This window comes from Mobula birostris, chromosome 32 (assembly GCF_030028105.1).
Source record: "Mobula birostris isolate sMobBir1 chromosome 32, sMobBir1.hap1, whole genome shotgun sequence".
In the NCBI taxonomy this organism is placed as follows: domain Eukaryota; kingdom Metazoa; phylum Chordata; class Chondrichthyes; order Myliobatiformes; family Myliobatidae; genus Mobula; species Mobula birostris.
Window position 1 is genome coordinate 15,986,341 of NC_092401.1, and position 23,211 is coordinate 16,009,551.

Genomic DNA, 23,211 nt, shown 5'->3' on the forward strand with positions numbered 1-23,211 from the left:
TGCCTGGCCTGCTGATTTCCTCCATAATTTTGTGTGTGTTGCTTGGATTTCCAGCATCTGCAGATTTTCTCTTGTTTGTAGATGTGTGTTCCGCAGGTAATCATCAGCACGAGCAAAGTCGGGTAAAATGACCATCCGTCAATAGAGAAAAGCTGGGAAATGGTAATGGCAGGTGGTTTTCCATGATCTTCATCTTTAAATCAGCAACGGAAAAAGGTAGAAAGCAGTCTGGATTAGAAATTAATTGGAGGAAAGCCAACTACTGTGGAGCAGAGGATTGTTCAACATCAAGAGGACGTAAAAGGCTAAGAAGTGATACATTTTAGCAGGGACAATGCACAATAGATGGGTTATTTCTAGACCAGGTGTCTGAGCTGGGAGACTTGGCTTCCTATTGCTAGCAGAAGTCTTAGAAGATGGCAGAACATGATGTAAGAAGAACTAATAAAATGTGCATCCTATTTGAAAGCAGACTACAAGCCAAGTAGGTATTTTGAACCTGTTTAAAACACTAACTGTTGCATTGAATTCTGATCATTGCATACTGTGAAGGCCTCAGAGAGGATGCAGGAAAGGCTTACAAGTGCGAAACATTTGAGTTCCAAAATACACAGTTGGATTGTCTTTGCTGTCTGTGAAGTGAATAAGATATCTTGATGGATTAATACAGGGTAAAGGAAACATTTCTCTTAAATGGAGTTGGGGGGGAGATAGAACAAGGTCGATGTGGATAATTAGTCTAGATAACAAGGAGAGAACGAATGGGTGAGTTGAACAAGGGCAGAAGGAATCAGGTGCATTGGTGGCAGCATTAATGGAAAGCGAGAGGTGTGGGTTACTTTAAAATTGGATCTTCAATATTCATACCATTGGCTTGCAGGAACTTAAATCAAATGTACGGTGTTGTTCTAATTTGCATTTGGCTTCATCCTAGCAGCGGAGAAGGCCAAGAGAAAATAGGTCAATGAGGGAAGGGGAATTGATGTGACGTATAACCAGAGGCCCACGCTCACAATTACAGACAGAATACAGTATCTATCAAATAACCCCCATCTCACCTATCCTTACCTCTTTACGTTGGCTACCTCCTCTCTGCACTCTCACTTCTGATGTAGGCTCTCAACCCAACACATCAACAATCTCCTTGCTCCATAAATGCTGCCTGACATGCTCATTTGCTCCAGCAGTTTGTGTTTTCGCTCCAGAGATGTTAGTATCTGCATTCTCTGTCTCCTGTGGAACCAATGTAGTCTTGTTACTAGCTGGATAACTACCTAACTAATTCTCTAGCCATACATACTGATCAGCTCTCTTGCCCTTTCATTTTGCCACACTTAGTGTCACAGGAATCCTCTTGATTTCCCTCCCTGGCTGTCTGTCGCTCCCACATTATCAGTGTGCATTAAAGAGATCATCCCTTCTGGTAACATTGCATATGTCACAGAGAGAGCATGCTTGCAGCTCAGAAAACTGGTGTACATGTGGTAGAGAGTAATGGTTGCAGATCCCATGTAATGCACAGTTGATGTGATGTATTCTAGGTCCCCGATATGGCAGAAATCCAGTCCAGACTGGCCTACGTGTCCTGTGTCCGACAGCTGGAGGTGGTGAAGAGCAGTGCATACTGTGAATACATCCGTCCACCTATTGATAGGTTTAAAACTATGGACTTTGGGAAGTTTGATGAAATTTATGTAAGTAACTTTTTTGATTTGTTTTCAGACAATCAAAGTAACACAGCAAGAAGGAGGCATCTGAATCATTGTGGTCAAGTCTGAATAACCCACCCAATTACCCCATTCCCTTGCCCTCAGTTCTCTCAGCAGCTCAATTTTTATAGACATAGGTGCAGGAGTAGGCCATTCGGCCCTTCGAGCCAGCACCGCCATTCACTGTGATCATGGCTGATCATCCACAATCAGTATCCAGTTCCTGCCTTATCCCCATAACCTTCGATTCCGCTATCTTTAAGAGCTCTATCCATCTCTTTCTTGAAAGCATCTGGAGACCTGGCCTCCACAGCCTTCTGGGGCAGAGCATTCCATACATCCACCACTCTCTGGGTGAAAAAGTTTTTCCTAAATTTTTCTGTTATCCGAACACATTTCATGAAAGTTAACTGTTTAAGGACATGCTTATTTCTACTACAGTACTGTATTTTTGTCTCTGGGGTTTTCCATCTCATTCTCTCTGTCATCAGTGACTTTTTCTTCCATTTGCCAAGGTATATCTCTGCACACATTTCCTGTTTGTGTTGAGTATGATTTTAGGATCATGGGTCTATCACAGGTAGAATGGCTAAAGTCAGGCCAGCTGGGCACAACAGTAGTGTAGTGGTTAGCACTATACTTTTATAGCTCAGGGAATTTTGGAGTTTGGAGTTCAATTCCATTGCTATTCCGTAAGGAGTCTCTGTACCTTCTCCCCATGGAACTTGTGGGTTTTCTCTGAGTTTCCTCCCACAGTCCAAAGACATACCAGGTAGGTTAATTGGTCATGGTAAGTTGTCCCATGATTAGGTTAGGGTTAACCGGGTTTGTCGCGGTTGCTGGGGTGGTGTGGCTTGAAGCGGCGACAGGGCCGACTCTGCACTGTATCACTAAAGTAAAAAAATAAAGCTGGAGGGAATTTGCTAATATCAAGTGGACGTTGTGTGCACCATTTTCACTGCTAGTCCGAGTTTCCCGGTGGTTTTGCTGCACAATTAATCCTCGAGTGTTAATTCATCCCAGTGCTCACTGCCTGGAAGATTGTATTGTTTATCAAGTACAATATTCAATACATTATTGCTGTCATTAAGAATCACTAAAACTGAAAGAAATTGCCTCTCACCACACATTTGTGGCCTTAACTGTACACACAAAGCAGGCAGAACTGAGGAGATACTACGTTTATGTAGTGTCTTTAAAGAATTCAGGCTTTCCCCTTAGTTAATTATTTCTTAATTAACTAGTGGTTTAAGATGGCGTTGCCAAGCGTGTGTGACAGCTTACTGGTATTTCAAAAGGCACAAAGTTCAACCTTTTCTGAAGTAAGTTGAGGTAAACTATCGCCACAAACAATGAAGAAGCAAGTGGAAGCAAAGCTGATTTGAAGTACAGGTTATTCTGGTGCATCGCAAAGCCGAAACACAATGTGTTCAAGGCAGTATCGCAGACAGAGTTGGTATCACTGTCGTTGCTGGACTGAAAGATTTGGAGAGGAGTCGATACAGAAGAGGTTCGATGCCTGTCCACCAAACCCAGATGTGAGGTTGAATTGCTCCAAGCGCCGAGCCGATTTGGTGAGATTGAGAACGGCTCCAGGTGTGTTGCTGCACTGCGATCCAGGTCCTAGAGCGAGGCACTACCTGGTGCTCGGACAATTTAAGCCCCAGTCCAAGTAGTCTGGAAAGCCCAAGTGTCGGGCTGATTTTGTTTGCTCTCCCGCAATGTTCGTTCCTCTCTGCAGCAATGAAGCTATGAACTGATCCAGCGGCTGTTGCCTCTGCGGGTTTTGCACCGTTTTAGCCTTGCTAATATGATGGCCTGAGATCCAGACTTGGGCCTACTCCAGCTGCTCTGGTGAGCAGATCTAAGCATTCAGTCTGGTCATGATGTGTGTTAGTTTTTTTTTTACTTTCTCTGCTTAGTGGTTATGGTCTTTCTGTTTTTAATTAGGTTCTTCGGGTTTCTTGCTTTGTGGCTGCCTGTAAGGAAACAAATCTCAGGGTCTATAATGTATACATTCTTTGATAATAAATGTACTTTGAATCTTTTGAATCTTCTTAATAGGGACTGTTCATTTTTGTGTTCTGATATTTATTGTTCACTATAAATGCAGAAAATCCTGGAAATGCTGAATAAGCAGAGAGCATTTTCGGAGTTGTAGAGTTGTACAGCATAAAAACAGCCGCAATGGCCCACCATGTCTTTGCCGCCTTTGGTAATCCTAAAATGCACCACCTTCCATTCATCAGAATTACAGTATATTCTATCTGCCATTGCTCTGTCCAACCTGCCAGCTGATTTATGTCATTCTCTGATCTTAAACAACCTCACACAATATCTAGAAAATCACTATCCATATCACCTCATCATCCCTCATACAGCTGTGGAAATAGGAGAAAACATTTCAGGTAGATGACCTATCGTCAGAGCTGAACATAAGTAAATATTCATAGGTGTTAGATGCAGGCACAGGGAGAAGGGGGAGGATAGAAAAGGAAGGGAGGAGAGTGATAGACAACAAAAGCCTAAAAGAAATGCAAGTGCAGAATGAATATTTCTCATGACCTAAGGAGTTTAGGGAGAGTGCTGAAGTGCTGATTACCTGAAAGAGCTGACGGATGAATACAGTAGCCTGTGGTGTGCCCAGCATGAAGATAGAGTGCTACTGTCTATCCACTTGCTAGGTTTCATTTCAACAACAGGGGCTAAGGGCACGCAGTAGGACTAACAGTGAGTGTTTCTTAAACTTTCCACATATGCACAACAAGTGCATCACTTTATCAGCCTAAAGGACTACTCAGGCGTTTGGTGTGACCACAGTTACATTATCAATACTTTGCATGATCATTGCGCCAGTGAGCTATCATGCTGTGGCTCTGCTCATGACTGTGTAATCTTCAACTTAAAAAAAACTTGGTCAGAAAAGAGGCCATTTCAATAGGTCCTTTCTGTTTTTAGTAAATAACTTCAGTCCCCGGATTCTGTTACCTTCTGATGGCCCCAGGCCCCCAACAATATCTAATCCAAACTGTGCTCAGGTGCAACAATCCCAGACCCTATAAAGAGATGATTTGCCCGACCACACCATATTTTCACCATTACCTTTCCCCAGAGTGCTCCTGCTGCTCCCTCCTGTTTTAATTATTTCACATGATTTACCCTCGATTTTCATTCCCATGTGTTGGGCTGAAAGGGCTATAGTTATGGATTCACTTGATCAATGTTGATCACTGACCTTGGTGTCTCTCCCCCTCTCTCTCTCTGGCTCTCCTTCTCCCCTCCCCTGGTCACCCTCGATCCTCCTGCCCCCATCCCCCACTTCGCACGATCTCACTCTTCCAGGATTCCCCCCCCCCCCACCGGTCTCACCCTCTCGACCCCCTCTTCTCCCATGGTCTCACCCACTTGACCCCTCTCCCCTCCTGCGGTTTCACTCTCTCTCCCACCTCTGCACCTGGGCTGCCCTCTCTCCCCTCCTCCACTCGCCCTGTCTCTCACACCCACCTCTCCCGTGTCTTGCCCTCTCTCACTCACCCACCCCACCCCTGGTTCTAAGCCTCTTCCTCCGCACCCCTCGTACTTCCTCCCCTCCCCCACTCTCCCTTTCCCCTCCTCCCTCCCCATCTTCCCCTCCCCCCTGCCTCTCAGTTTCCAGCTGTCGGTACCTGCCCCACTGTCTTATGTCTCTAGCTCATTCCTGCTAGCTTGCTCTCAACAACTTGTCTGTGCTTTCCACTCTCACCTCCAGCAAGTGTGGATATTTGTTGACATTTGAAGCCTAATTCTACTGATAAAAGCTCTCATATCTTTGTTATAGTTCCACTTGAACAACTTCCTGGTCAACCAATCTGTTCTGCCTTTCAAAACTAAAACTATCATATAAACCTCTACTACCGCCACCTCCAGTAGTGTGTTCCAGGCACCCACCACACTCTACAGCAAAAAAAAATCTACCCCTGGCCTTTCCCTTAATCTTTCTTCCATTCACCTTAAATGAATGTCCTCTGGTATTGGCCATTGCAACTTTGGGAAAAAGATGCTGGCAGTCCATTATATCTATGATTTTCATAATTTTACCTATCTTTATAAAATCGCCTCTCATCCTCTGTCACTCCAAAGAGAAAAGATGTATCTTGCTCAACCTTTCCTCATAAGACATGTTCTCAGATCCAGGTGGCATCCTGGTAAATCTTCTTTCCCTCTCTGAAGCTTCCACACCTTTCCTATAATGAGGCAACGGGAACTGAACACAGTACTCTTAAGGGTGGTCCAACCAGAATTTTATAGGTCTGCAACATTACCTCAAACATGAGGAAATCTGCAGATGCTGGAATATCAAGCAACACACATAAAAGTTGCTGGCGAACGCAGCAGGCCAGGCAGCATCTCTAGGAGGAAGTACAGTCGACATTTCGGGCCGAGACCCTTTGTCAGGATGAAGGGTCTCGGCCCAAAACGTCGACTGTACCTCTTCCTAGAAATGCTGCCTGGCCTGCTGTGTTCACCAGCAACTTTTATGTGTGCCGGAACATTATCTCACAGCTTTTCAACTCAATTCTCTGCCAAATGAAGGCTAGAACTCCATATGCCTTCATAACCAGCCCATCATCTTCCACGGCAGCTTTGAGGGACCTGTGGAGTTGTCATTTTTCCCATCAGAATACATCACTACATTAAACATGATCTGCCATATTCATGCATCTTCTCCCAGCCTGTTTATACCCTGCAACAATCTTCATACTATCAAATTATACTATCAAATTTTGCACTATCTGCAAACTTAGAAACTGTGACTTGCACCCACAGTTCAGATCACCAATGCAGAGCATTTTGCTGCAGCTCAACATAAAATCAGTCATTCTTGTGTCCACTGGTGCCTTTTATCGTTAAAGATCTCTGTGACTTTTATAGAGCTGTTGATTTGACTACCAAACACAAAGATGGTGAGATAAGTCAATAGTGCACATTAGATGTGGCTTGCAGAAATCATTTGTTAGCAATCTTATCATATATTTATAAAACGCTTACACCCCGTAATTGGGCTATCCAGCCCCTCACATATTGCAGTCATCTGCCATGAGCTGATTCATGGGTTTAGAGGTGGTGTAGTAGAATAACAAAACTGAAAAGCTGAAAGGAGAAGAGAAAACCTGTTTTGATCTGAAAAGACTCTCTTTTATGTAACAGCAATGCTAGGCTAGAGTCAGTGATGATGAGCTGATGGTCATAGAGCACTATGGCATGGTAAAACGCCCTCAGCCCATCTAGTAGATGCTAAATTGTTGTTCTGCTGAGGTCCATCTGGACCATAGCTCTCCATACCCCTCTCATCCATGTACCTACCAAAACAACTCTTAGATTTTCCAATCGAGCCCAGGTTGGTAGCTCATTACACACTCAATCACCCACTGAGTGAGAAGTTCCCCCTCAGGTTGCCCTTAAATGGTTTACCTTTCATCCTTAACCTATGACCTGTAGTTTTTGTCTCACACAGCTTCAGTGAGAAAAGCCTACTTGCATTTACCCTATCTTGACCCCCTCATAATTTTGTATTCCTTAATCAAATCTTCATTCATTCTCCCACGCTCCAGTCCTACCCTATTCAACTTTTTCGTGTAACTCAGTGCCTAAAGTTCTTGCAACACCTTTGTACATTTTCTCTCTGCTTTTTCAATCTTAATGATATCTTTCCTGTAGGTGGCTGACCAGAACTGCTCACAATACTCAAAACTTGGCTTCACCAACATCTTGTACAGCTTCAAAATAACACCCCAATTCTTGTACTCAGTACTTTGATTTATGAAGGCCAATGTGCGAAAAGCTCTCTTTACAACCTTATCTACATTTGACACCATTTTCAAGGAATTCCAGTCCTCTGGTACTTCACGAATGGTTAAGAATGTTTCAAATACTTGTGCCAGGGCCCCTGCAATTTCTGCACTAGCCTCCCACAAAGTCTAAAGTGACACCCTGTTAGGCTGTAGGGAGTTGTCTACCTTAAATTGCCTCAACACAGCAAGCACCTCTTCTTCTGTAATCTGTGTACAGTCCATGATCTTACTACTGTTTTCCCTCAGTTTTATAGATTCTGTGTCCATCTCCCAAGTAAATATAGATATAAAATTTCCAATTATGATGTCCCCCATCTTTTTAGTTCCATACATAATCCATGCCGATCTTCAAATAGACCAATTTTATCCCTTGCTATCCTTTTGCTCTTAATGTATCTGTAGAAGCCCTTGGGATTCTCCTTTACCTTGTCCGCCAGAGCAACGTCATGTCTTCTTTGTGCCGCCTGATTTCCTTTCTAAGTGTTCTCTTGCGATTCTTATACTCCTCAAGTGCATCATTTGTTCCTTGCTGCCAATACTTGGTTGTGTAGCTCCTCCTTCGTAACCAATACACCTTGAACACCATAGTTCTTTGCCTTTAATTCTAATGGGAACATGGAAGCTCTGTATTCTCAATATTTCATTTCTGAAGCCCTCTCACTTATCAAGCCTCCCATTACCAGTAAATAAACTAGGCCCATCCACACCTGCTAGATCCATTCTGATGCCATCAGTATTGACCTTTCTCCAATTTAGAATTTCAACCCAAGGACCAGTTCTATCCTCCTCCATAATTATCTTGAAGGTAATGGAATTATGATCAATAGATCCAAAGTTTTCTTCTACATACTATACACTTCTGTCACCTGCTCTATCTTGTTCCCTAATAGTAGATCCAGTATCATGCTCTTTCTAGTTCGGACTTCTATATATTGATTAAAAAAACTTTCCTGAACACATTTGACAACCTCTATGTCATTCAGTCCTTTTGTAGTACGGGAATCCCAGTCAATATGTGGGAAAATTTAATTCACATAGTATTACAACCTTATTTTTTTTGCAGCTGTCTGCCATCTCCGTACAAATTTGCTCCTCTAAATTCTATTGACTATTGGGCGATCTATAATATAATCTCATTAAGTTGGGTATCACTTTCTTTTTCATCAGTTCCACCCGTATATCCTCAGTACAGTCTGGAGAGCTCCTCTTCGCTCTAAGCACTGCTGTGACATCTTCCCTGACTAGTAATACCATGCCTCTCCCTTAATACCTCCCACGCTATCATATCTAAAACAACAGAACCCTGGAACATTCAGCTGAAATATGATTCCTGCAAAATGATTATATAGCTACAATATCATAATTCCACATGCTGATCTATGCTCTAAGCTCAACTGCCGTTCCTACAATATTCCTTGCATTGAAATTGATGCACCTCAGCACATTAGTCACACATGATCAATGTTTTGAGTATTTCCTTGTATGTACTTCTTTGTTGTACTTTTTCACACAGCCATGCCACTATCAGCTCTGGCACTCTGGTTCCCATACCCCTACAACTCTAGTTTAAATTCCCTGGAGCAGGACCAGCCTCCAGTTCAGGTGCAATCCATCCTGTTTGTACAGGCTCCATCTTCCCTGAGAGATTAGATTAGATTCAACTTCATTGTCATGGTGCGGAGTACAGATACAAAGCCAATGAAATGCATTTAGCATCTGACTAGAAGTGCAAAGAATAGTGTTATTTACAAAATAACTGTGAATAAAGAAAGTGCTACAGCACACAAATATAACAGTACTGAGACAGTACAATATGGATGCAATACTGCTTAGCGCTGTGATGAGAGGTTCAGCAGTGTCACAGCCTCAGGGAAGAAGCTCTTCCTGTGCCTGCTGGTGCAGGAGCGGAGGCTCCTGTAGCGCCTACCGGATGGGAGGAGAGTAAAAAGTCCATGGTTAGGGTGAGATGTATCCCTGATAATGCTTTTCGCCCTGCCCAGGCAGCATTTATGGTAGATGTTCTCAATGGTGGGCAATTAGGTGCCGATAATCTGCTGGGCAGTTTTCACCACACGCTGGAGTGCTTTGCGGTCCGATACGAGACAATTGTCGTACCACACTGCGATGCCATGCCATGCCACAGGTCAACGGCAGATGCCATCTCTCTGGCCCTACATTCCTCCTTAGAACACCTGGAGAATAAAGACGCATACGTAAGGCTCCTTCTCATTGACTACAGCTCTGCCTTTAATACCATCATTCCAAATAAACTGATTCTTAAGTTCCGGAACCTGGGCCTTAGCACTCAGATCTGCAGCTGGATCTTCAACTTCCTCACAGACAGGACCCAGGCTGTAAAAATAGGGGACAAGTTCTCTTCTACAATCACTCTGAGCACTAGTGCCCCACAAGGCTGTGTACTCAGCCCCCTGCTGTACTCACTGTACACGCATGATTATGTAGCCAAGTTTCCATCAAACTCAATATATAAGTTTGCTGATGACACAACAATTGTAGGCCGTATCTCGGATAATGATGAGTTTGAGTACAGAGAGGAAATTAAGAACCTGGTGGCATGGTGCGAAGACAATAACCTATCCCTCAACGTCAGCAAGATGAAGGAATTGGTTGTTGACTTCAGAAGGAGTAGCGGACCGCATGACCCAACTTACATCAGTGGTGCGCATGTGGAACAGGTCAAAAGCTTTAAGTTCCTCGGGGTCAATATCACAAATGACCTGACTTGGTCCAACCAAGCAGAGTTCACTGCCAAGAAGGCCCACCAGCGTCTTTACTTCCTGAGAAAACTAAAGAAATTTGGCCTGTCCCCTAAAACTCTCACTAATTGTTATAGATGCACCGTAGAAAGCATTCTTCTAGGGTGCATCACAACCTGGCATGGAAGTTGTCCTGTCCAAGGCCGAAAGAAGCTGCAGAAGATCGTGAATAGGGCGCAGCACATCACACAAACCAATCTTCCGTCTGTGGACTCACTTTACACCGCATGCTGTCGGAGCAGTGCTGCCAGGATAATCAAGGACATGACCCACCCAGCCAACAGACTTTTCTTTCCAACTGTGATAAGACTGCTGAACGGATCCTGACCCGGATCTGGGCTGTACCCTCCAAATATCCGGACCTGCCTCTCGGTTTTTTTGCACTACCTTACTTCCCATTTTTCTATTTTCTATTTATGATTTATAATTTAAATTTTTAATATTTACTAATTTTAACTATTTTTAATATTTAATATTTGTAATCCAGGAAGTGTGAAGCGCAGAATCAAATATCACTGTGATGATTGTACGTTCTAGTACCAATTGTTTGGCAACAATAAAGTATAAAGTATGCAGTTGGTGAGTATGCTCTCAATGGTACGGCGGTAAAAGTCCATCAATATCCTGGGACAGGGGTGAGCTTTCTTCATGCTCCACAGGAAATAAAGGCGCTGTTGCGTCTTTTTGATCAGGATGGAGGAGTTCAGGGACCAGGTGAGATCCTGGGAAATATGGACACCAAGGAATTTGAAGCTTGATACACGCTCCACTACAGTTCCGTTGATGTATATGGGGACGTGAGTGTGACTCCTGGCATGCCTGAAGTCCACAATGATCTCCAATGGCCCAATGGTCCAATTATCTGAAGCTCTCCCTCTTGCACCATTCTCCTTAGCCACGTGCTAAACTGCATTATCTTCCTATTTCTAGCCTCACTAGCAAGTGGCATGGGGTAGCAATCCCGGGACCCTGGAGGTCCTGTACTTTAATTTAGCACCTAATTCTCTGAACTCACTTTGCAGGACCTCCCTGTCTATGTAATTGATGACCATAAACTCTGGCTGCTTACCCTCACCCTTAGGAATGCTATGGACTTGATCTAAGATGTCACTGACACCTGGGATGCAACATAACATTCAGGAATCTTATTCTCATCCACAGAACCTCTTCTCTGTTCCCCTATTGAATCCCCTGTCACCACAGCTCACCTCTTCTCCCCAGTTTCCTTCTGAGTCACAGAGTCTGACTCCGTGGCAGAGACCTGACTGCTGAGGTTTTCTTCTGTTAATTTATTACACTCACCCCCGCCCCCCAACATATCCAAAGCTGTAATACTTATTACTGAGGGGAACAGCACCAGGGGTATTCTGCATTATCTATTTCCTTTCCCTCTCCTAGCAGTCACCCAACTACCTGCCTCCTGCAACTTAGCCACCTCCTTGAAGCTCTTACCTGTTATCACCTCATTCTCCCAGATGAGCTGCAGGCCATCCAGCTGTACCTCCTGTTCCCAGACACGGTCTGTAAGGAGCTGCACCTCGATGCATTTCTCTCAGATGTACCCATTAAGGACACTTGCGATCTCCCAATTTCACATACCTTGCATGAAGAATGTGCCACTCACCTGAGATCCATTCTCACATGTCTAACAAGGTACTAATAAAGAAAGAAAGAAATGTGACAAAGTCTCAACCTAGCCTCTGCCTCTTCTCACTGAAGCCTCCTGAGCCAAAGTCTCAGCTCCCAAATCTATCCTTGGTCCACTCCACTTTTTTTTATTGGCCCTTGCCAAGTGTCTAATAACTTAAATGAGCTCAAACTCCAGTGAAAGTCCCCGACAGGCACCATTCTGTTTTCAAATCTGGCGCTAAACTCAACAAGTGACAGCTTCCATGTTGAGCAGATCAATGGCCCTATGCTGTTTAATTCGATGACAACGCCGCCATCCACACTAAATATAATGTTTCGTACCCACAGCTTCAGTCCTATGCACACAGTTCATTGACATGTTTCTCTTCCCAGAATTTCAGTTTCCTTAAATCAGATCTCCAGGGTCCAAGGCAGCTGAAATTCTGAGGGGATATTGAAAAATAATGGAAGCCAGGAAGATCTACAGCTGCCTTTAAACATTGAGAAACCTGTGTTTTTCTGAAACCGAGGAATGGTTTATCATCAGATCACTACTGATGAACAGCACTGTTAACTGAAACTTATTTACTGGGGTGGTCTATAGCAAGGGTTTCCAATCTTCTTTATGTTATGGACTTCTACCATTAACCAAGGGATCCATGAACGCCAGGTTGAGAACCCCTGGTTTATAGTATTTTGGATTCACTTTGTCAGCTTTATGTCTTGGGCTATCGTATGGGAGGGAAGGGAAGCCTCACTTGCAATGGTCAGGCCATCCAGCTGTACCTCCTGTTCCCTAACACGTTCTGTAAGGAGCTACGTCTAGATGCATTTCTCTCAGTTGTAGCAATTAAGGATGCTCAAGTCTCCCAGATTTCCCACATATCTTGCATGAAGAGTGCCACACTAACCTATGATCCATTCTCACTACTCTAACTGGACACCAATAAAGAAGGAATGTCTCCCCATGAATGGCAGCTCCTTCCTGCTGTGTTACTCAGTGACTGTGTACTGTTTTGGTGCCTGGTGTTGTCCTCCTACAGCCTGTCTCCTGACTGCCTACAGGATCTCGGATACCAGTACGGGAAGGTTGTGTTCGGTAACTGGAGCAGGGGGGATATTATCGACAAGATGCTGAAGGACAGGAAGTCCGTTGACTATTATGAAATCAAGAAGAAGAACGTGAGTACTCTTCCCAGTGCTTAAGCTTGCCTTAAAAACACTCCCTATTGACAGTGATGCAGCTGATTCACCTTGTTAGCTTCTGTTGGCTTGCTTTTGGCTGAAACTCTTGTTGGCTCAGCAGATTGGTGTTTGTTTACTGCTGTAAAACCTACTGTGCAGAATACTATAAATAGTATCTCTCTTGCACTGAAAACAACAGTGGAGCTAGAACTGCAGCTGAGAAAATGCTGCTAACTTTTAATAGCCATTGAGTGGCCATATCTCACAGGATTTCACCAACTGTACTTAGTTCAGCCAGGAAGGCTGATGTGGAGAATATGGCTCCATTCTCAGCTGATTACCGTCTGCGTCCTCTTTGTGTTTTATTCTGTCCCTTCTTGATTCTCTGTCTCCATTTTTCGAGCTGGTGAAGGCACCGAGACAACAGTATTGATAATCAAAATACTGCAGATGCCAGAAATCTGAATTAAAAACTGGAAGCACTCAATGAGTCAGACGGCATCTGTAGAAAAAGAAAATAGTTAATTTTTCAGGTGAAAGAAGGCTTCACTGAAATGAATGCTGCCTGACTTGATGTATTTCCAGTATCTTGTGTTTTTATTTTAGACAGTAAGGCAACCTGTTCTCTCACAATGACAAAGCATTGAATGCAGCCAGTACTAGTAATCCTCAAGAAATATATCCCTGATTCTCTATGTTAGGATAATGTTCCAATTATGATCAAAGTGATTAGTGCAGGAAGCAGGTTTATCCAAAGCCTGGCACTCATTCTGGAACTACAGAAGACACGAAGTGACTCAGCTAGTGTCTATGGAGCTAAGCTACGGACTGGTGACTGACAGGGAACATCTCCTTCTCCTGTCCTATTCCACTCCAGTGCTATTTGGACATGAACCCCCAGCCAGCTATCAATTCAGTTTCCAAGCCTACAGGAGCCTGCCTGACTTTTCCTTTACCTAGCACAGTGGGTCTGGTCACACAGTCTCTCTGCGTGGGTGAGTGGTGCACTGGTTGTATATGTGTGCGTGTATATGTATATGCAGAAAGGTGAGCAAATGTGAGTTTTATTATGTGAATGGTGTACCAGTAGTAGTGTGCACGTGGGAGCTGCAGCAGTGGTGTACCTAGTTCTGTCACATGTCTCCTCACTAACCTTTCTCAACTCCAGATTGAGCAGTACCTCAACATGAGAAAGTGGTATCACTCTTCAGGTGGTCCTCTGTAAGGATGTCAACAGTGCTGTCACCATGCAGTGACTCACCAGTAACCTACTCACCACCACACAGAACCAGAAGCTCATTGCCACTTCTGGCCGGAAAGCTGAATTCCAAGGCTAGGTCAGAGGGACCCGCCTTGGCTTCATATCAGTATTTGCTCAAGTGTGACATTAAGGAGCCCGTAATTCAATGGCCATCAAAGGAATCACACTCAGGTGGAAGCCATACTCACACAAAGGGAGGTAGGTGTGGTTGTCAGTCACCAGGGCACTACTGCAGGAATTCCTCAGAGCAGTGTTTTTAGACCCAGCTATCATCAAGTGCTTTATCAACCGCACAAATTCGTCAGGCCAGAGTTAGGTTTCCTTGAGGAATAACATACATCATGACATCATAAACTCTTCCCACTGTAGACTGTGATGGAATGACTTGCCTGGATGAGCGCAGGGCAACAGTTCTTAAGATGCTCAGCTCTTTCACACCCTTGACTCGAAGCACCCTGCTTGCTTGGTACATCATCCATCATTCTAACAATTCAATTCCCCCACAGAGGCCTCTGTGCTTCCAATCCACAAACTACCCAGACTATTTCAACAATACCTCTCTACCTACAAGTTCTACCACCAAGTGCTAGATACTAAGGCAAAAGGAATGCTAACTCCTCCCAAGTTGCATATCCTGACCTGGAATGAATTGCCAGCCACATTGCTGGGTCTAAATTCTAGAAATCTCTTGTTAGTACTGTGAAGTTACCTTCACTAGAATGACTACAGCAGTTCAAAAGAATGACTCACTGCCAATTTCTAAAGGGCAATTACAAATAAGAACTCAAAAATGAATAAACAGACAAAACCATGATTATATACCTCTGTCCTGCCCTCCCCACCTTTGTGATCTCCATATTTCCAAGAGGGCTCTCCACCACCTCTCTATAATATGAATTATTTCAGCACTGGAAGCTGTATATTCACTTTCTACATCTTGCTTAGCAATTCCTTCTCTAAACATCTATCACTTTTGTTTGTTAAGAAGTTCTTTAAAACTTATCTCTTTGGTCAAGCTTTAGTCATTGTTCTTGTTATATTCCTGTGTGGCTCACTACAAAATGGTCTTTTCTTTTGATCCTGGTGAGTGCTGTGAGATATTCTACTGCAAAACTGCCTGCTGCCTATTTTCTGATTATAGGTGTGTCAGTGTTTATGAGAATGTCTTTCTGTTGGATTGTACTACTCACCATGAATTAAAATACGTTTACTCCTGTTGGAAAAGTCCCACAGCTGGTGACTGGTGTGAGATTGCCTGTCCTCTGTCAGACATAAAGCGGATCCCAAGATGAAAAACTGAAACCATTTACTGAAAAACTCTTTCTTCCACAGGCCTTTATGTCCTCAAACGCTGCATTCACTGACCTCGCTGAGATAGTGTCTCGCATCGAACCTCCAAAGAGCTACAACATGGCAGACGGTAAGCTAGACGCTTTCCAGATCTACTTGACAGAGATTTTATTTCTGGTCTATTTTATTTAAATTTCAAAGTAAAATTTCACCATATTTTCCATTAATTGCCTGCCTGCAGACCCGAACAAAGGCCTGCTGGAACATCCGCAATATTTTCTTTGCAGTAACATGCTTAGTTCTCTGAACAGCAACAAGCTGTGTTCATCAGCTGGAGACTGGGACTAATTGCTCACTGATGGGTGTTCACTTTCAGCTCTTCTGTTGGACTGGTCAACAGTTGTGAGCTCTGCCTATTTATGGGCTGCCACCTGTAACCATGATGATCATAAATTGGATCTGTAGTGACCCATCAGTTTATATCATGGATTCCCTAATGGTTAGTTTGCAGGTTGGGTTGGTGGTATGGAAGGCAAATGGAATTAATTTCAAAAGCACTAGGATGTAACGCTGAGGCTTTATAAGCCAATGGTCAGACTGCACTTGGAGTATAGTGAGTAGTTTTGGGCCCTTTAAGAAAGGATGTGCTGATGTTGGAGATGGTCCAGAGGAGGTTCATGACAATGGTCCCGGGAATGAAAGGGTGAACATATAAGGGGTGTTTGATGACTCTTTTTATAAGCAAGCTGGCACCGGTGAACCACGGAAAGATTCAGGGGGCTCCGTACAATACTTCCAATATACCCCTTATTGATTACTCTCACTGTAATCTGCAGCATGTAATTGCCCATTAAGCAATGCATTTTTGAATCGACTTAATGAATTATAGATTTCACGATCTTCTGAAGGACTCAGTGGATCATGCAGGTAGCGAGGCAGGAGGAGGGACTCCAAGCCAAGCTGAAACACAGAGGAGTGAGATCCCCTCTACCAAGCATCTTATTAGCAAATGTGTAGTCGCCGGAGAGTAAAACTGAGGACCTGAAGAGAAGATTGCTGTATCAGAGAGAAATGAGAGATTGTTGTGCACTGTGTGTAATTGAGACATGACTTACTCCCAGCATTCCAGATACTGTGATCAGACCCGAAGGCTGCTCGATTTTCAGGATGGACTGAACTACTGATTCAGAAAAGGCAAAAAGAGGAGGTAAAGCACATAAAATGCTGGAGGAACACAGCAGGTCAGACAGCATGTATGGAGATGAATAAACAGATGATGTTTTAGGCCGAGACCCTTCACCAGGACTGGAAAAAAAGTTTCATTGTAAACTCTCCGATATGGCGGTTTTGTCGAACTCGTTTTCCCCCAAACTTGAACACCTAATGGTCAAATGCAGTCCGTTCTATTTACCCAGGGAGTTCTCCATAATCTTGACCACCATTTACGTAGCACCAGCAGTCAACTATAATCAAGTGCTTGAGACTCTGCGTGATGCTGTCTCCAAACAAGAAACAGTCCATCCGGATGCATGTCAAATCATAGTCAGGAATAAGAAAACCCTGTCCAATTATATTCAGCATATAATGTGTAGCACCAGATGTCCCACTGTTATACTATGATAAGGAATACCTACCATTCCATGCCCAGACTGCATTTTGGTAAATCTGATCACTTGGCTGTGCTTCTCCTACCTGCTTACAGGCAATGGCTAAAGAGCAAAGCTCCAGGGATTAGGACAATAAAGAGGTGGTCATGAGAGACAAAGAAGCAGGCTGACGAAGGATCTCGGCCTGAAACGTCGACTGCACCTCTTCCTAGAGATGCTGCCTGGCCTGCTGCGTTCACCAGCAACTTTGATGTGAGCAGCTACAGGATTGCTTTGAGTCGGTGCACTGGGCCATCTTCAAGGACTCATCTGTGGATCTGATGTCACAAACTTTATTAAAACAGTTGTAGATAAGTGAGTCATTCAGAGATTCGCAATCTGTTGAGGGCCAGAGGCATTCAAGTCCAGTGACCAAGAAAGTTATAAGAGGTCTGTGTACGATCTTCAGAAAGACGTCTCACAGGTGAAGTAGCAATTCTGGACAAAACTCAATCAACAAAGAGTGCTCGACAGTTGAGACAGGGCTTCAATGCTATCATCTTTTTATAAAGTAAAGATCAAGCTAGATAGGCAACCAGAGGACCTCACTTCCAGATGAGTTCATTGCCTTCTTGCTTTGACCATCAAAAGATGGAGGAACCATCGCAAGCTCCCTCAGTCCCAAGTGATCCTATGATTTCAGTCTCTGAGGCTGACGTGCAAGCAGCCTTCAGGGAGGCGAACCCACGAGAAGCATTCTGCTCAGCCGGGCTACCTGGCCACATACTAAAGATTGATCAACTGACTGGAGGGTTTACTGAGATCTTTAACCTCTTGCTTCAGTTGTCTGAGGTACCTACCTGCTTTAAGTAGACTTCACTTGTACAGGTGTCTAAGAAGAATGTGGTTACCTGCCTCAATAACTATCATCCAGTGGCCACAGTGATGAAGAGTTTTGAGAATTTGGTGATGAAACATATCAGTTCTTGCCTGAGAAACAACTTGGATCCACTCCAGTTTCCCTATTAGAGCAACAGGTCCATAGCAGACGCCATCTCATTGACTCTTCACTCAACCCTGGAACACATGGATGTATGCTTCAGCATACTCTTTATCACATACTGTTCAACATTCAAAGCCATCATCCCCTCAAAACTAATCAAGCTTCAAGATCTTGGCCTCAATACGTCCTTGCATAATTGGATCCTGGAGTTCCTCACTTACAGACTCCATTCAGTTCAGATTGGTAACAACATTTCCATAATCTCCATCAGCATAGGTACTATGTGTTTAGTCCCCTGCTCTACTCATTTTGCACTTATGACTGTGTGGCTAAACATAGCTCCATTGCCACATTCAAGTTGTTGACAATACCATTGTCATAGGCTGAATCAAAGGTGGTGACAAATCAGCATATAGGAGGGAGATTGAAAATCTGGCTAAGTGGTGCCACAATAGCCTCTTACTCAATGTCAGCAAGACCCAGAAGCTGATTATTGACTTCAGGAGGAGGAAGCTGGAGGTCCATGAGCCAGTCCTCATCACAGGTGAAGAGGATCATTTAGGAGAACCTGTCCTTGAGCCAGCACATAGTGCAATTACAAAGAAAGCACAACAGTGCCTCTACTTCCTTCAGAGTTTCCAGATATTCGGCATGACTTCTAAAACTTCGACAACTGTGGAGAGTATATTGACTGGCAGCATCACAGCCTGGTATGGAAACACCAGTGTCCGTGAATGGAAACTCCTGCAAAAAGTTGTGGATACAGCCCAGTCCATCATGGCTAAAGCCCTCCCCACCATCAAGTACATCTACATGAAGTGTTGTCACATAAAAGCAGCATCCATCATCAGGAGCCCCACCACCCAGGCCATGCTGTCTTCTCTCTGTTGCCATTAGGAAGAAGCTATGGGAGCCTTAGGACCCACACCACCACCAGGTTCAGGAAAAACTATTACCCCTCAACGAGAAGGCTCGTAAATCAGAGTGGATAACTTCACTCAACCATCAAGTTCTTGAGCTAAAGGGGATAACTTCATTCAACTTTACTTGCCCCATCGCTGAAATGTTCCCACATCCTACGGACTCCCTTTCAAGGACTCTTCATCTGATGCTCTCCATATTTTTGCACAGTTTGTTGTATTTTTCACACTGGTTGAACACCCAAGTCTGTGCAGTCTTTCATTGACTCTACTATGGGTTTATCGAGAATGCCTACAAAAAATAAATCTCAGTGTTGTGTATGGTAAGATGTATGTACAAATGTACTTTAATAAACTTACTTTGAACTTTTGAACCTTGTACTCGCTGGTGTTTAGAAAAATGAGGAGTCAAATTGAAACCTATTGAATATTGAAAAGTCTAGATAGAGTGAATTACATAAGGGCATAAGAAATAGGAGCAGGAGTCGGCCATCTGGTCCATCGAGCCTGCCCCGCCATTCAATAAGATCATGGCTGATCTGTCCGTAAACTCAGCTCCATCTACCTGCCTTTTCCCTATAACCCTTAATTCCCTTACTATGTAAAACTATGTGGAGAAAATGTTTCCTATGGTGGGTGAGTCTAAGACTAGGAGGGCACAGCCTCAGAACACAAGGACATCCCTTTAGAACAGCGATAACAAGGAATTTCTTTAGCCAGAGGCTGGTGAATCTATGGAATTCATTGCCACAGACTGCTGTGGAGGTCAAGTCATTGGGTACATTTAAAGCAGAGGATGATAGGTTCTCGATTAATAAGGGTATCAAAGGCTATGAGGCAGCGAAGGCAGGAGTATGTGGATGAGAAGGATAATAGTTTAGCCACGGTGGAATGGCAGAGCAGACTCAATGGGTCAAATGCATAATACTACACCAATGGTCTTATATTGTGTTTTCTTTGCTGATCCTGGCAGAAGAGTCAGATTATCTGACTGAGTATGAAGATGATGCAGTGGATGCAATGAGGGATGATGATGAAGACCAAGAGGAACAGTATGGGAATGAAGATCTAGATGATCAGGAATATTCAGAACAAGATCATCCCGCTACAGAATGGAACATGGAACTGGTAGGTGAAAATACAACTCTCACACTTGCCGTATTTTTTTCCCTGTAGGTGTTGCGCATTGGTTTTGGAATGGAAACTCTTCCCAAGAAGTGATGCTTCTCCAGCACTGGGCACTCAACTGAGAGGTGGCACGTTAGGAACATCAGCGCTTCTAAACTGTTCAGCCATTCCCATTAACTCTTCAAACACGAGAAAATCTGCAAATGCTGCAGATCCAAAGTAACACACACAAAACGCTGGAGGAATTCAGCAGGCCAGGCAGCAGCTATGGAAAAGAGTAAACAGTGGATGTTTTGGGCTGAGACCCTTCGTCAACTGGAAAGGAAGGGGAAAAGTCAGAGTAGAAAGATAGGGGGAGGGCAGGAAGAAGTACAAGATGGCAGCTGATAGTGAAACCAGAAGAGGGGGAGGTGTGAACTAAGGAGCTGGGAAGTTGTTTGGTGAAATAGATAAAAGGGCTAGAGAAGGGGGAATCTGTTAGGAGAGGACAGAAGACCATGGAAGAAAGGGAAAGGGGAGGGACATTGGCGAGAGGTGATTGACAGGTAAGGAGATTGGGTGAGAGAGGGAAACAGCAATGGGGAATGCTGAAGGAGAGGAGCGCACCAGATGGAGGTGATGGGCAGGGAAGGAGATTAGGTGAGACATTGTCTTCTCCCCTTCCTTTCCAATCCGGATGAAGGATCTCGGCCTGAATCATCGACTGTTTACTCTTTTCCAATAATGCTGTCTGGCCTGCTGAGTTCCTCCAGCATTTTGTGTGTGTTCACATTAACTCTTACTTGATCTGAACTTTGTTTTATTTTAAAATCTCATGACAACTACAAGTTGTATGAAAATTCAAAAGTCATCATTTTATGGAACACGTTTGAAATTTCTAATTAAGAAAAAAGTCAAATTTGGATACAATCATAGAACTCTTACAGCGTGGAAGCCATTTGTTGCATTGAGCTTACACTGGCTCTGTATACAACTAATCTTTGCCCAGAACAATTAAATCTTTTTCCAGCACTCTTCCTGTAAGTACTGAACCATGACGCTCTCCCAGCCCAGGTTGACCCCTCATCTTAAATCTGTCCTCCCTAGTTCTCAACTTGTCCATAAATAGAATCTCTCCATTCATTTCTCCAGATCAGGGGTTAAACATTCCTGTGTAGTGACAACCCATGGACCCCTGTATTTGTGGCAACGATAATATTTCTCATCGTGCTCCATTGATCTGTTCTTTCACAGTCACAGTCATACTGTAGGCTATTCATCCCACCACATCCACGCTAACCAGAGGACACCCATCCATGTTAACCCTACCCCTCAGCACTTGGCCCATAGCTTGTAATACCTGGGCACTTAGGTGCTGTCAGCGACTCTGGGATACTGGCCTTCATTAATCAGGGCATTTAGTACAAGAGCAGGGAGGTTATGCACTCTCTCAGATAGTGTATTTTAGATGCTCACCACTCTTTGGGTGAAGAAGGCCCCTCTCAGGTCACCTCTAAATCTTTTCTCCCAACCCTAAATCTATATCCTCTAGTTTTATTTGCCTGTGATGAAAGGAAAAGTTTTCTGCAGTGTACATTATCTATATCTTGCCTGGATTGAGGAACATGCCCTCTGAGAATAGGTTGAGTGAACTCAGTCTTTTCTCCTTGGAGCGATGGAGGATGAGAAGTGACCTGATAGAGGTGTATAAGATGATGAGAGGCATTGATCGTGTGGATAGTCAGAGGCTTTTTCCCAGGGCTGAAATGGCTAACACAAGAGGGCACAGTTTTAATGTGCTTAGAAGTAGGTACAGAGGAGATGTCAGGGGTAAGTTTTTTATGCAGAGAGTGGTGAGTGCGTGGAAGAGGCTGCCGGCGGTGGTGGTGGAGGCAGATATGATAGGGTCTTTTAAGAGACTCCTGGATAGGTACATGGAGCTTAGAAAAATAGAGGGCTATGGGTAACCCTGGGTAATTTCTAAAGTAAGTACACGTTCGATACAGCATCGAGGGCCAAAGGGCCTGTATTGTGCTGTAGGTGTTCTATGTTTCTATATCTCTAATTTTACATATTACAGTCATGTACCTATTGAACCACCTCCCCTCCAGAAAACATGGACCTAGTCTCTCCTCATAACTGAACAGCTCCATCCTGAGCGTGATCCTGGTAAGCGTGCTCTGAAACATCTCCAGTGCTCGCACACACTTCCTGTAGTGTGGTGACCAGAACTGCATACAGTACTCCAGTTGATCTCTAACCAATGTTTTATAAAGTTAGTATAACCTCCCTGCTCCTGTACCAAATACCTTGATTGACGAATGCCAGTATCCCATTGTGGCTTGAGTTTCCTAATCAGCCTTCGTATTAAACTTGGTAAATCACCTTGCATTGTCATCTACATCGACCTTCCTTTCACCCATTGATAAAGTGAATCAAGTAGTAGTTTTCCATATAAAAGTCAGTGCTGCTGTCTATCTTAACCCAAATTCTCCAATATCTATTGTTTATTTCTCTTTTTCTTTCTTTAAGTTGGAATTGCTCTGTTGTGTTCATACCCATGGTATGGAGAGTTGTCCGTACCATGTATTGAAGAAGACTAAAACAAAGAGAGAAGAGCCCAAAGCATCTCTACCCCCACAGTTCCCAAACCCTAAAGAAAGATCGGCTATTTATGGAATAAACCCACGCTGAGCTGGGTGCTACTCACAAGCCAACAGATTTATCAACCTCCTCAGCAGAGTCTTGCCTGTAAAGTCAATGACTGGTGTTGGAAACCTGAGCCATACCCGCCCTGACAACCCAACCCACAGCTTGTTAAAGCGGTTGGCTTTAAATGTCCATGTTATAAGAAGCATCAGGCCACGCAGAGAAGAGGTTCCAGGATCCAGCAAGTATTTTGGTCTCAGTTTG

The 23,211-nt window shown here is 43.8% G+C and overlaps 1 protein-coding gene across 6 annotated transcripts in view; it reads left to right on the plus strand.

The window, feature by feature from the left end:
- Positions 1 to 23,211, plus strand: part of pnpla6 (patatin-like phospholipase domain containing 6) — a 196,591-nt gene that overhangs the window by 168,594 nt on the left and 4,786 nt on the right. For all 6 annotated transcript variants that reach the window (XM_072248096.1, XM_072248099.1, XM_072248098.1 and 3 more), the window contains 4 exons: positions 1,542 to 1,694; positions 13,012 to 13,128; positions 15,725 to 15,812; positions 20,165 to 20,319. In XM_072248096.1, coding sequence (XP_072104197.1) covers positions 1,542 to 1,694; positions 13,012 to 13,128; positions 15,725 to 15,812; positions 20,165 to 20,319 — 513 coding nt within the window. The remainder of the gene's footprint in view (positions 1 to 1,541; positions 1,695 to 13,011; positions 13,129 to 15,724; positions 15,813 to 20,164; positions 20,320 to 23,211) is intronic.